Source organism: Nematolebias whitei, chromosome 9, assembly GCF_014905685.2.
Source record: "Nematolebias whitei isolate Nwh7 chromosome 9, NemWhi1, whole genome shotgun sequence".
NCBI classification, from domain to species: Eukaryota; Metazoa; Chordata; class Actinopteri; order Cyprinodontiformes; family Rivulidae; genus Nematolebias; species Nematolebias whitei.
The window spans coordinates 49,356,509-49,369,614 of NC_056506.1; the positions used below are offsets into that span (position 1 = coordinate 49,356,509).

At 39.1% G+C, this 13,106-nt stretch overlaps 2 protein-coding genes across 2 annotated transcripts; one reads left to right on the forward strand and one right to left on the reverse strand.

The window, feature by feature from the left end:
- Positions 1 to 864: 864 nt before the first annotated feature.
- On the reverse strand, positions 865 to 4,629 carry epdr1 (ependymin related 1). Its single transcript, XM_037681941.1, has 3 exons — positions 4,339 to 4,629; positions 2,514 to 2,722; positions 865 to 1,262 (listed from the first exon to the last, which is right to left on the reverse strand). Exons 1-3 carry the CDS (start codon positions 4,578 to 4,580, stop codon positions 1,069 to 1,071), a joined length of 645 nt encoding a protein of 214 aa, XP_037537869.1. The 5' UTR covers positions 4,581 to 4,629; the 3' UTR covers positions 865 to 1,068.
- A 2,679-nt stretch (positions 4,630 to 7,308) lies between these two features.
- Positions 7,309 to 12,762, forward strand: nol7 (nucleolar protein 7). Its single transcript, XM_037681942.1, has 8 exons — positions 7,309 to 7,535; positions 8,075 to 8,135; positions 9,169 to 9,224; positions 9,319 to 9,344; positions 9,446 to 9,518; positions 9,694 to 9,815; positions 12,024 to 12,101; positions 12,417 to 12,762. The coding sequence occupies exons 1-8, from the start codon at positions 7,330 to 7,332 to the stop codon at positions 12,467 to 12,469; spliced, it is 675 nt and encodes a 224-aa protein (XP_037537870.1). The 5' UTR covers positions 7,309 to 7,329; the 3' UTR covers positions 12,470 to 12,762.
- The last annotated feature ends 344 nt before the right edge of the window (positions 12,763 to 13,106 follow it).

Here is a 13,106-nt window from a genome sequence, read left to right on the forward strand (position 1 = left end):
GGTCCAGTTAGCAGCATGGTCCTGTTAGCAACATGGTCCTGTTAGCAGCATGGCCATGTTAGCAGCATGGTCCTGTTAGCAACATGGTCATGTTAGCAGCATGGTCCTGTTAGCAACATGGTCCTGTTAGCAACATGGTCCTGTTAGCAGCATGATCCTGTTAGCAGCATGGTCCTGTTAGCAGCATGGTCCTGTTAGCAGCATGGTCTTGTTAGCAACATGGTCCTGTTAGCAGCATGGTCATGTTAGCAACATGGTCATGTTAGCAGCATGGTCCTGTTAGAAGCATGGTCCTGTTAGCAACATGGTCCTGTTAGCAACATGGTCCTGTTAGCAGCATGGTCCTGTTAGCAGCATGGTCATGTTAGCAACATGTTCCTGTTAGCAACATGGTCCTGTTAGCAGCATGGTCCTGTTAGAAGCATGGTCCTGTTAGCAGCATGGGCCTGTTAGCAGCATGGTCCTGTTAGTAACATGGTCCTGTTAGCAACATGATGAAGATAAAGACCGCAGCAATGCATAACTGCTCTCCAAAACCGGCTCTGGCAGACACAGAACATCCAAAGTTCCCAGTGGAACTGAACTGTTCCCTACAGTTCGGTCTGTGCTTGCAGGTGGAGGATCGTGGAGACGGCCGCCATGACAGGCCGGAGCCCGAGGCTCAAAAGGGGGCCGGGAACTGAACCCCGATGGCAGGATGGCAAGGCAGCAACACACAAAACTTCAAAAGTGTGTCGCGGTCATACCTGCAGCGTGTGTGCAGTGTAGGCGCAAAACGTCAAAAACATCAGGATAAAAAAAAGAGCGAGCCGAAGCGGAGCTAAATTATTCTAATCTAATCCCAGGTGTAAAACACACAACATATTCCACCATGTTATTATTTATTAAACAAAATCAAAGAGTAAGTTTAGATTCAACTTGAGAATCAGCAATAGTGACAGTTATTTAGGTACTTCTTCCACAGCGGCTGAACCTTCAGGGTTTTAGCTACATTAGGCAACAAAGGAGTGATTTTAGACTCAAACAGCTGTTAGTCATCTGAGGTCAAAGGTTAGATCTGGAGCGACCTCAGCACTCAAACTCGAGCATCCTCTCAGGTCGGGCAGACTGGCAGGTGGATGGGGGGGTGAAGACGTTGGGGTCACTGATGCCCAGTTGCAGGTTGAGGAAACGGGTGGAGGTGGTGACGCTGCTGTTGATGGTGTAGGTCTCCTGCACCGGGTAGCAGTCCTTCAGGGTGTAAACACCCACCCAGGTCTCATCTGGTGGAAGGATGAGCAGATTAGAGAAGAATGAAATCTTTATTCCATCACGTTCATCTTTTAGAAAGTGAAATATTATTTAAACTGCAGGACTCTTGTTCCTTCTCTTGACAACAAAATGATCACACTGTCTGACCCAAGCACAAAGACTCATGAAAATATGATCAAAACGTTAAATGACGTCACAAATCAAATGAGGGGTGGAGTCTAATTTGGTTTACAGCCACAGATGTCCCCCTGCTGGACAAAAGGTAGAATGCAGATTAAAATGCCCACTTCTAGAACTGGAAGTAGTCCCTCGTTTATCGCGAGGGGACATGCACACCTGAAGCCCCGCGATAAGTGAAAAAACCATGAAGTAGGAATAGTAGTACAAGTAGTAAGTAGTAGTTTATTTTAGTATTTATACACATATATAAACATATATATATATATAAACATGTATATATATATAAAGACATTTTAAACCCTTCCTACACTCTTGCAATATTTTAAACAATGTTTCTAAACTCTAAATGCTCTAAAAGAGCACAGCATGTCATGATTTCAGCTCCCTGCCTCCGCCTCTCTCAGCCACCTGCAAGCCTCTTGGCCACGCCCACTCCTCCCCTCTGCAGCTGATCAGGTGATCAGCCGCAGGAGGAAGCTTATCCTGCAGTGTGGGCTGCACAAAGGAGCAGCAGGTGCTAAATAATTTTAAATAATTTATTTTAGATAAAAACTCCATGCCGATCGTGCGGCTCATCCATCAATCAGCCAGTTTTGTGTCATGTTCAATCTTATTTTGAAAAACAGTGATAAACGAACCGCAAAGTAGCGAGGGACTACTGTACTTTTAATAATTTATGGGTTCAACATGTTGGGGGGAAAAACACTGTATTTGTTAAAATCGTAGACATAAAACCGTCGGTGTTAACACAAATCAAATTTAAATTAAAAAAAGACATCACGGTCATTTCTGTTTTCCTGTTTTTTTTAGAGATCCACGTTTAGTTATTTTCCTACTCGAGTTCCAGATTAAATAAACATCTTCACCTGATATATTCCTGTACGTTTCATTACAGATTTAAAAGTAATAAATTGGCTAAACCTTCTAGATTGATAGGTTTGCACACGCTTCGCAATGCAGCATTTACTTTATGCCTTTTTATTTAATTCAAGTATTGTTTCCAGCTTTCGCTGCACCTCCATGTTTGGACTTTTCGTGTCTCTACGAGCACACGATGAAATGAAAAATAAAGATTGTGTTACGCTGGCGTGCTGGTTTCCTGTCCGACCACTCCTGAACCTCCACGCTGTCCCCGGGACCGCCGATGAAGTACTGCTCCTCAAACGTGGAGTTATCTGGGATGTCAAAGGGATCCCAGTCCTCCGTCAGGGCAATCTTAGAGCAGTCTTTGGTCTTCTGGTCGATCTGGAACATCACTCTGCTCTGATACAAGTAGATGTACTCAAAGAACCTGAACAGGACCAAGGAAATAAAAGGCTGTGTTAAATATGTTGCTTTGTTGGCTTCAGAATGAGGCAAAAACATACGACCTGATATCATATTATCTATTAATTGAACATTAATTCAGTTTATTTCCAGAATATGACATATTTTACATTAAAAGCTGCTTTCTAACGCAACTAAAACGTGTTTTTCTTCCAAATCTTTGCGTGCAGGTGTATTGATGTTGGAGCGTTTCTGCTCTTTGCTCAGATCAAACTAAAGCTGCACACGAAGCAAACCAAAGTTTATCAACAGACTGAGTCCTTGATAAGCAGCCAGACAGAATTTCACAACTCCCGAGACCCGACAGAGACTTTGTGTTTGTTTATCCTTTTATTTATCCGGCTGAGTAAACAACTAGCTCAGCGAGTGCGGCTAACAGACGCGTAGGGAAGGTTATCAATAATCTAATGGAGCAAAAACAGAACAAACAACCCATTTGGAGGAAAACAAAACACTTTTAAATGGGAAAATTTCATCCTAAATAAAATAAAAGTGGTGAATAAAAAACAAAGTTAAAAAAAGTACAAAAATGGCTTTGACTGAATAAGAAAAATGTCATTTTTATTAATCCAAAATCATCATTTTTTTAAATGTAACACATCACGTATTTGCAAATATTGTTTAATTAGGAAGAACACCTGAATATAATGACTGATGAATCAATTCATTACAGGATTAATAAGAATAAGAGTGTTGCAGTTTTTGCAAAGAGGGAACAAGTCAAACAACTTTAAAAGTTTTATTAACATTTATGTGAAAGTTTAAAAGACAAACATCAACAGTGTGAGCTGTACCTACACCAGACAACTGAGGCGAAACACAAATGGATCCTCCTGATAGTTTCTGATGATACATTTTTAATGTTTATTATTTTACATCAAAACAACAACAAAACAATAACAAAAAGTTTGTTGAATGATTACATTAATTACAGATACTTCAAATAAATGACTTTTAGATCAAATGTACTTTATTTAGGAGTGAAAAACTAACATGTTTAATAATAATAATAAATTCTAGGATGTTTGTTTATAAAGTGATTTAACATTTGTAAAGTAAAATAAGATTTTCCAGGTCATAAAGCCCGTCTTTGACTGTTGATTAAGAAAAGCTGCAAAATGAAACAACAGAAACTTATTTTTTTTTAATAAAATCAAAAATTAGGAACACTTACTGAAACACAACAAATAAACAACACAGACCAACAAAAAAAAGCTAAAATGATCAAATATGATAGAACTTTATTGATCCCGCAGAAAACTGTTGTGGTTTTAATTTAATTATTCATCTATAATTAATTTAATATTATTAGTAGTAAAACTTATCTAAATAGGTCATACTGTAAGTTGGCATAAATCTTTGAAATATTTACATAATATTTGGCATTATTTGTATTTATTTATTAGCAGGGGTTTTGTGAACTTAAAAAAACTTTGTAGCACAAGTATTTTGTTGTTTACCAATAAAGTAAACATGAGTTACAAAGTGTTATTCTGAATAAAATGTGATTATTAATGTGATTTAAAGCCTCTTGTTTTGTCATATTCCACCTTTTTAAACTTGTTTTTCTGTCTTTTTTACCTCTGACACGGAGTGTGTTTCTTGTGCTGCTGCAGGACCCGGATCCTCTGCTTCTGTCCGTCATAGGACACCGCGGCCCGGCTGTTCCTGCCGGAGCTGTGGTCGTACACCACCCACCGGCCCTCCCACTGCAGCGGGGCGGCGCACGGCTCGCTGCCCGGGGCGGAGGCCTCGAGCTGAGGGAGGCCGAGCACCAACGCCCCGGCAGCGGCCACGAACAGCAGTAAGACTCGGAGCATCATTATTTCCACAGTGAGTCACGTTACACGCTGCCGCTGTTGTTGTTGACAACTACCGGAAGCTGCAAAGCTGCTCTTTTAAAGAAGAAGAAGAAGCGCTTCCGGTTCTGAGTATTTGCGTGCTTTCAGAATAAAAGCATAGATCGGAGGAGATTATAAATAATAAATAAAAACATACAGAATAGAATACGCGTGAAATTACCCATTTATTCTTTGAATTTTGATTCCATTTTCATAAAGTTGTCTCAGTGAATGGTTCGTGAAGGTCTTTAAAAATATGTTGGTGAAGATTCTCAGTCATCCAGGACATGATGAATTCAAAAAGCGTTCAATACAAAAACAACTGGACTTTATTTGTAACAGAAGACGTTTCGCTCCTCATCCGAGGAGCTTTCTCAATTCAAAGAGCAGAGAGTGAGAGATACAGGTTATAAGGCTGAGTGAGATAAGACACACACACACATAAGACACACACACACACATACTGTATATGTAGATTGGCAGTTCACACCTAAACACCTAAACAGTAGGTCTTTTGTTCCTCTAATTCACAGACGAGGCCCCTCTGTTCCCATCAGGTGTGAAAACCGGCTGGGGATCTGTTTTAAAGTTGCATTATATGTTTTTGAAAGTGGGAATCTGAGGCCTCCTCCTCTGTTAAGAGATGGTTTTTCTCTTTTTACATAAATTGCTTCCTTCACCCCCTCTCAAACCATCTGTGTTCTCGGTCCAAAATGTGCACATTTTGGTCCTCAAAAGAGTGTCCCTTATCTGTGAGATGGAGGTGAACAGCTGGATCTTGTCCAGAGGAGGTGGCTCTCCTGTGAAGAGGCTGTTTAGTTTCCTCAGTGTAGAGGTCTGGAGGACCTGTGCGAGGACTGTCCAGACCTCTACATTGGATAAACTAAACAGCCTCTTCACAGACACATGACTCAACACAGGAGAGCCAGCTCCACAGGACAAGACTCAGCTGTTCACCTCCATCTCACAGATAAGGGACACTCTTTTGAGGACCAAAATGTGCACATTTTGGACCGAGAACACAGATGGTTTGAGAGGGGGGTGAAGGAAGCAATTTATGTAAAAAGAGAAAAACCATCTCTTAACAGAGGAGGAGGCCTCAGATTCCCACTTTCAAAAACATATAATGCAACTTTAAAACAGATCCCCAGCCGGTTTTCACACCTGATGGGAACAGAGGGGCCTCGTCTGTGAATTAGAGGAACAAAAGACCTACTGTTTAGGTTTTTAGGTGTGAACTGCCAATCTACATATACAGTATGTGTGTGTGTCTTATGTGTGTGTGTGTCTTATCTCACTCAGCCTTATAACCTGTATCTCTCACTCTCTGCTCTTTGAATTGAGAAAGCTCCTCGGATGAGGAGCGAAACGTCTTCTGTTACAAATAAAGTCCAGTTGTTTTTGTATTGAACGCTTTTTGAAGTCTTTAAAAATATGTCTTCTGGACTTTGACTTATTTCTTCAGGTACAAGGAAAAGCAGTCAGTTTTAAAATAAACTTTCAAAGACCTTTTAAAAAAGCCTAAAGAGCTACTGACAAAGATCACTTTAAAATAAAATCAGGATCATTACACAAAACATCATGAAACGGATGACTCAAATTTTTTGCTATGTTATTAGTTTAAAAAATGTTTTAAAAATGCATGATTTATTTTAAAATTTAGCATGTTTAATTGTTTTCATACTTGTTATTTTTCCTATTGTCTTCACGATTGAAATGTGTTTATTTATTATATTTTACTATTTAGTTTTACATATGCATTTTTTTATATTTAAAAAAGCTGGTTTAATTGATTTTATACACATTTTCTTAGATAGTCCATATCCTTTTTTTGTTCATTTAACTATTGATTTGTTTTTATATACTTAAAATGTAAAACATGTTTATTAACAATAATATTGCCTGTTCCAGTTGTTTCATGTTTTATATGCACAACTTTTAAAAAAGGTTCTCATAAAAAAACATATGTATATAGGACCATTTTCAACACAAATGTAATATAAAACAGTTTTTTTATGTTTTCGTTTTAAAATGGAGGGAAAATGTAACAAAATATATTTGTCTGTCAGTTTAATTCTAGGTTTAAAAAAAGATCAAATAAATCATAACAACAGTAATCATAATAATGTAAAATAAAGTACGCTCCTGAATACTATTAATAGCATTTAAAGCGTTAAACATGTGACTACAGTATAACAAGTTAAAACGTTTTGATTTTTGTAGTTTTCTTGTAAAATTTATTTAGTGGCTGTAGTTCTTTTTTTGGCCAGGAGGGGGCAGATGTTGCCACTAATCTCCTGTGCAGCGTCACGTTGTGGCAAATATAAAAAGAGCTATGACTACAGATTAGTATTTGGCTAACTAGTTTGATGTCTGTGCGTACTTCATCTCAGGCCCAATTTGTAAACATATTGTTAAAGATACAACCCATGTATAAATTGAGGTTAAACGTTTAAATTGTTCCAAGGAGTACTGTAGTCTCTGTTAAACCTCCAGATTTTGTGTGGGTTTGTCATTTTAGGCTTCATTCCAAAAACATAGGAGCAGGAGAGCAACTCTTGACAAGTATGTCCTTTCTCGGATTACAAATAGGCTCGTCACGAACCAACAAAAACTCCTTAAACTGCGCTAATGTCCATTTTTTCGAACTTCGACGACCCGTCCATCCGTTGCCTCCAAACAATCCCACAAACCATTGCGCGCCGTGTTCAGTAGGCGGTGCTAAACAAACATGGCGTCATCCGCGAAACGGCTCGTGGCAAAGAAACGAGTGAAAACGATGTCTCTGAAAGGGAACGTTGACAACGGGAAGCCAACAAAGACTGTAAACGTGTCTTCTGAGTCGAGCGACGATGAGGTACCGGAGGAGGTTACGTTTGAGGACTCCAAGGCTCAGGCTCTGCGGAGCATGAAGCAGGCGCTGGACACGGTCCGAAGGTAGCTAGCAGCTAGCTAACAGTGCTCCGAACTCCATTCAAAACTCAAGCATTCGGGCAATTTTCTGTGAAATGTTCGTTTAAGTACCCTACTATTCGCGTTTCATTAGATATTCTTATGAGTGCTGGGGTATTTTATACATCGGCAGTTTTACCAAAACGTGTTTACGAGCTGTCAAGGAATAATTGCTGCAGGGCTAAACATTCAGCTAAAACTAAACTTGTACAGTGGTCTGTGGTTGGGGCTCCATAAAAGAGGAACTTTACTGTTTAGAAAGTTGGAAATATTTACCTTAAATTATATTTATTTTGTAAGTCATATCTTAAACTGTTCTAGAGATGGATCATATTACATTGAAGCTATTTTGCCCATTTTGTTTCATGAGACGTGGCCAACGAGGTCAAGTCCTGTGCTCCAGTGAAACGTTATTTACAGATGCAACAACCTTGATGTTTGCTTTAAATGCAAGAATACAGGGCTGGTTGTGCGAGTGCACATTTAAATTTGGTGCAATCAATAAACATTTTGATGGTTTGTAGAGAGAAGGAGCTGCTGAAGGAGAAGAGGAGGAAAAGGCAGGAGCTGTTCCAGGAGCAGAAGGTTTGTTGTTTGTCTTAAACAATCAGAGTAAAGTGACTGAATGGATCCGTGCTGCTTTAATTACTTAACGAATGTCTCATCCAGTGACAAAGATGATCATCAAATACATACATGAGAACAAGAACAGCTCCAGATTACGTTTTTTAGCATTTAGATAAATAACAGAGTTTAAATTAGGAATGTAATCAGCCTAATTCTGAGCTAGATGTAATTTTTATGTAATTACAGTACTGTCATGTTGTGGCTTAATTGTGATTTTTACACAAGCATTGGGAAAGTAATGGAGTGGCTCAGATAACAAGAGCAGGACGCATCTAACAGTAAAACCCCAGTAAGATTATTCAGAAAATTCACCAGATAACATTTTCTGTGAGCCGGTTTTGAAGCTCAACAGTCATATTTATTAATGAGCCGACTAGAATTTTAAAATCAGCCAAATCTAATGTTATTGAAGAAAAGCTAGTTCTTTATTGTAGTGCCTGGCTGCATCCAGTGATGTTTATCTTACAAAAATCTAAGCTTGTTAGAAAATCTGTGACGACTTGGTGCATTCGAAGGCAACTTGTTAACTTAAAAAATCAGTTTAATATTTCTTGTTCTATATGGCTTCCTTCCATAGATAGATGACTTTACTACTTGGCATTTATAATATGTGAATGTTTTTGCTCAGTGCCCTGAGATAACTTATGTTTTGACTTTGCACTAAACTGAATTGGTGAAATTGGTCATACAGATTTTGAGTTAAAAGATTTCTTGTTTTAATAATTAGTTGCTAGAGAGACAACAAAATGTCCAACAAATGTGTCCAAACAATGATGAACTTTACCTAAATGTACAAAGATATCATCCAGCACTGATATTCTCTTCAAAATCACATGAAAGTAGCCAACCTGTTTTAATATTAACCACATTATAAAACCTTTTTTTTGTTTGAGAGAATTTCATGGGTTGTTTGTAAGCTGACATTTTAATCTCGTAAGCTGCAAGTGTGTGTTTTTTTTTCTTCCTTAGCAATAATTTCATTTCCCCACAGAAAAGAAAGCTCCTACCAGCTGAAGTGTTGGAGGAAATCGACTCGACTCCTTCAAAGTAAGACTATTTGAGGCTCTTTCTGCTGCCTTGTGAAATCACATGTTCTCCTCTGATTCTGTCAGGTCTCACTTTTGCTCTTTGCTTTTTCCAGGGAGCAGAAACAGTCTGAGAAAGAAGGTAATGGAGAATGGCTTTTCTTAGATTGTTCATGTTTAGCGTACAGTTAGGATGAGAAGCAGCTCAGTAGAACTTCTCCTAATTCAACTGTCGTCACACAGCCGAAGAGGAGGCGGCGAAGGAAGCAGGGGGCAAAATTGAAAAGAAAAGAAGAAGACCGTCAAATGTCAGAGAGTACGTAAATAAACTTATATTCTGATAATTGACAAAACTTCTGGAAGATGAGTATCTGATCTAGAACGTTTTTATTCAATTCCAATTGTTATTTTAATGCATGCTGGTCGTGTTACGTTTTAATTGATGTGTTCTCGTTTAAAATAAAGCTGATCGAGTGCACGTTCTGCGTCAGCTTTCAGGGGAAGTACACGGTGATGACGGTGACTAAGCGAGAGGAGTCATGTTTCCAGCAGCGGGCAGCAGAGGCTTTCCTCCAGTCGCGGCTGTACGGACCGGGAACCTGCAGGGGCACAAGTAAGAAGGCCGCAAAGGTCCTGCAGCTAATCCCTAACTGTTCCCCGGGGACTTACAGAGCTGCTCACGGCTCCACCTGCGTGTATCAGGTGTGATGGGTTAAATGCAGAGAACTAATGTCATCATTGTATGGGGACATACACTGATGACAACACATAGCACTTCCTCCTTCTAATCAAATGTAGCAGAGGCTGACTGAACATCCGTCCACCCGTTATTTTTACCCGCTTCTTCCTTTCTGTGCCACTGGTGTCCATATCCAGTAAGTCACTGTGTGAGAGGCGGGGGACACCCTGGACATGTCTCAAGTCCATCACAGAGACAACCATTCACTCTCTCTCTCACACCTAGGGACTAGAGTTAACATGTTTTTGGTCTGTGGGAGGGAACCCACACATGCAGAGAACATGCAAATTCCACCCAGAAAGGTCCCCGGCCAGGATTCGGTCCAGCAACCTTTTCACTGAGAAGCGACGGCTCTACCAACTAAACAAACTAGAACAGCTGAATTTGTTGAAAAAAATCATTAATACAATATTTGTTATTTACTACAATTAATTTTAGGGATGCGCGATATTGGATTGTTGGACGATGTGTTAAAACTTATTTGGCCGATACCGAGATTTTTTAAAGACTTTCCTTTGTCAGAACATATTCCTCTCATTTAGGCTTATTTGCTTTAAAAATTGTGCAACAGCTGTAAGAGCTGGTGACATATATTCATTAACAGCCATATGCATAACACTTATATTAAATGAAAAGTGTTAAATGTTATTTATTAGCATTAGTCACCTGCGATGCTGTCTCACCTGTGGAGGCTTGTTCCAGGTTCCTATAGCTGCAGTGTGGACTCCTCTGCACTCCTGTGCATGAAGGACAGACGTTTTAAGATCAAAGTTTTTATCTGTCCATTGTGCTGTAAGAATAATCATGCTAACGGGCTAACACGACGTCCAAACGTCTGTGGTAGAACTCACCCAACAAGTCGTGCTATCGGCTGTTAGCTTCTCAGTGACGCCAGAAACGACGGCTCGTAACTCTGGTAACGTTACGTCAGAAAAATATCTCTGACGGGGGACGATGTGGCGAGGCTCAACGTAGTCCATAAATCTTCTGAATCCGACATCCTCACCAACGAAAAATTAAACATCCACACCACCGACATTTTGAATTTTCCTCTCTGCCGTGAGATCGGGTAGGTGCACGTGACGTCCACGTTGTGCTGCAGGTAAAAACAGCGCCTTTTATATCGGCGGGTTATTTTAATGGAATGGCTGATGTTAAACTTGAACGCTAATATTGGCCGATACCGATACCATGCTGATAATATCGTGCTTCCCTAATTAATTTGGAACTCAGTTTGACGTTTTTTTTGTTTTTTTTTAATAAATCCTGAAAAAAAAAAAAAACACCGAACAACAAAAAAGACTAAATGTAACCATGTAATGTCCAAATGACTTGATGATGTAATGATGATGAACGTAATACTAATACAGATGATGTAATACTGAACAATTACACAAAAGGGCTTTTCTTCCTCTTGGACGTGTGCTGCTGGTTCAAATCTGTATTCTGGTCTAAAATCTGAGTTTAACTTGTGTCTGTTACATTTACAAGCTTATCTATTTGAACTTAATGGTCAGAAACTTCCACGAAATGCACAAACAAGTTGTTTTTCTCCTTGAAAGATAAAGTTTTATATTTTAATTGTAATAATGCTACCTTGAAAATAATAATAATTAAAAAAAATTATATCCTCTGCTTTGTTAAAAACTGCAATTATGCACTTAAAAAGTTATTAATGTTAACTTTTTTTGAAGGGGAAAAATAAAAGTCAAGTGAGTACCGGTAAATCAGTTTGTTTGCAATAAATATATTATTAGTGCATTAAAATAATGTATTTTTGTATTTTCAGTTTTCTGAGACTTTTTAATCAGAATGAATTCTGCCGTTTGTTCTTTGTCCAGAATCGAACCAGCCTTTGATTTATTTGTTCAAAAGTCTAAATTACTAGTAATAATGTGTAAGCTCCACTCTGTGGCAGGAGTTTGTAAAGACGACGATCTTTATACAGCGACGTCTCGTCTCGGAGGCGTCCTCTCCTCTGGATGTCCTGCTGCAGACACGACGTGGACCTTCAGCTTTCCGTCAGATTGTCAGCCTGACGGTAACCGTGTTGTTCACGTTTGATGTTTTTGTCTCTTCCAGATAACGAGGTTCTCTCCCTCCAGAATAAGACGGGAAAGAACAAAAGACCAGCTGTTCAGTTTATTAAGAAAGACTGGGGTAAGTTCGCTGATCGTAGATTTCTGCCCAGCTGTTCCTGTAAATGCGTGTACTCATTCAGAGCAACGACGTTCTGCTGCGAATGTGTCAGACGAAAGTAACGGACGGGCAGAGCTGCTCGCAGCCACAGAACATTTAAACATTGTTGCTGAGGAGATAAATCCAGAGCATTGTTGCATCACTTATGAACCCTGACATTTAAATGCAGTTTCCTTTTTTTTTTTTATAAGTATTTAAATACAGAACATGGCCAGACCCCTAAATGGGTTGTTTGAATATTGCAACACTCCTTTATATATAATCTGATTTTTCCAGCCTCTAAGGAAAAGAAGAGGTGGATCCACAAGCGGAAGGTTCCCTCCTGCTGACGAGACGAACGGAGAATTTGGTTTATCAGAACCGTGAACTGGGTCAGCGGACGACCTCTACACCAGGCTGTGAGCTCACAGAGCTCTGACTTCCTGAGGACATCGCAGCCAGTGGTCAGAAACGAGAAGGAAGCAGCTGTTTGGGACGGTGAAGAGACTGAATGTGAAGATTTACAGCTAAATTAAAACCATTTTCATTTCCAGAACAGAACCCTTGAATGAACTGGTTCAAAATGTTTTTGCTTGAACAGATCAGGTTTTTTTTTTTTCTTTGAGCATCTTGTGAAACCATCAGGGAGTTTATAAGGTTTGGTTTTGATCCGCTTTAAGGTGGGTAATTTGCTTTTTATTTGTAAAATTACTGTCGTTTTTTTTTTTTTAATAAAGTCTACAGCTTCAGAGTTGCAGCTACATCAACAGAATCACAACAACCACCTAGGTTATAAAATACACTGATTCAACAATCAGAATACTTATATATTAACATATAACCAACTATATAATTGTTTTGAACTATTGTCAGATACTACACATATACAGTTCTGAGTTAGGAAATGGTTATTACCTGCTGCCATTAGAAACAGTTCATGGAGAGGTCTTTTAGCAAAACATTTCATGAGTAAGATTGTAGTGGAAG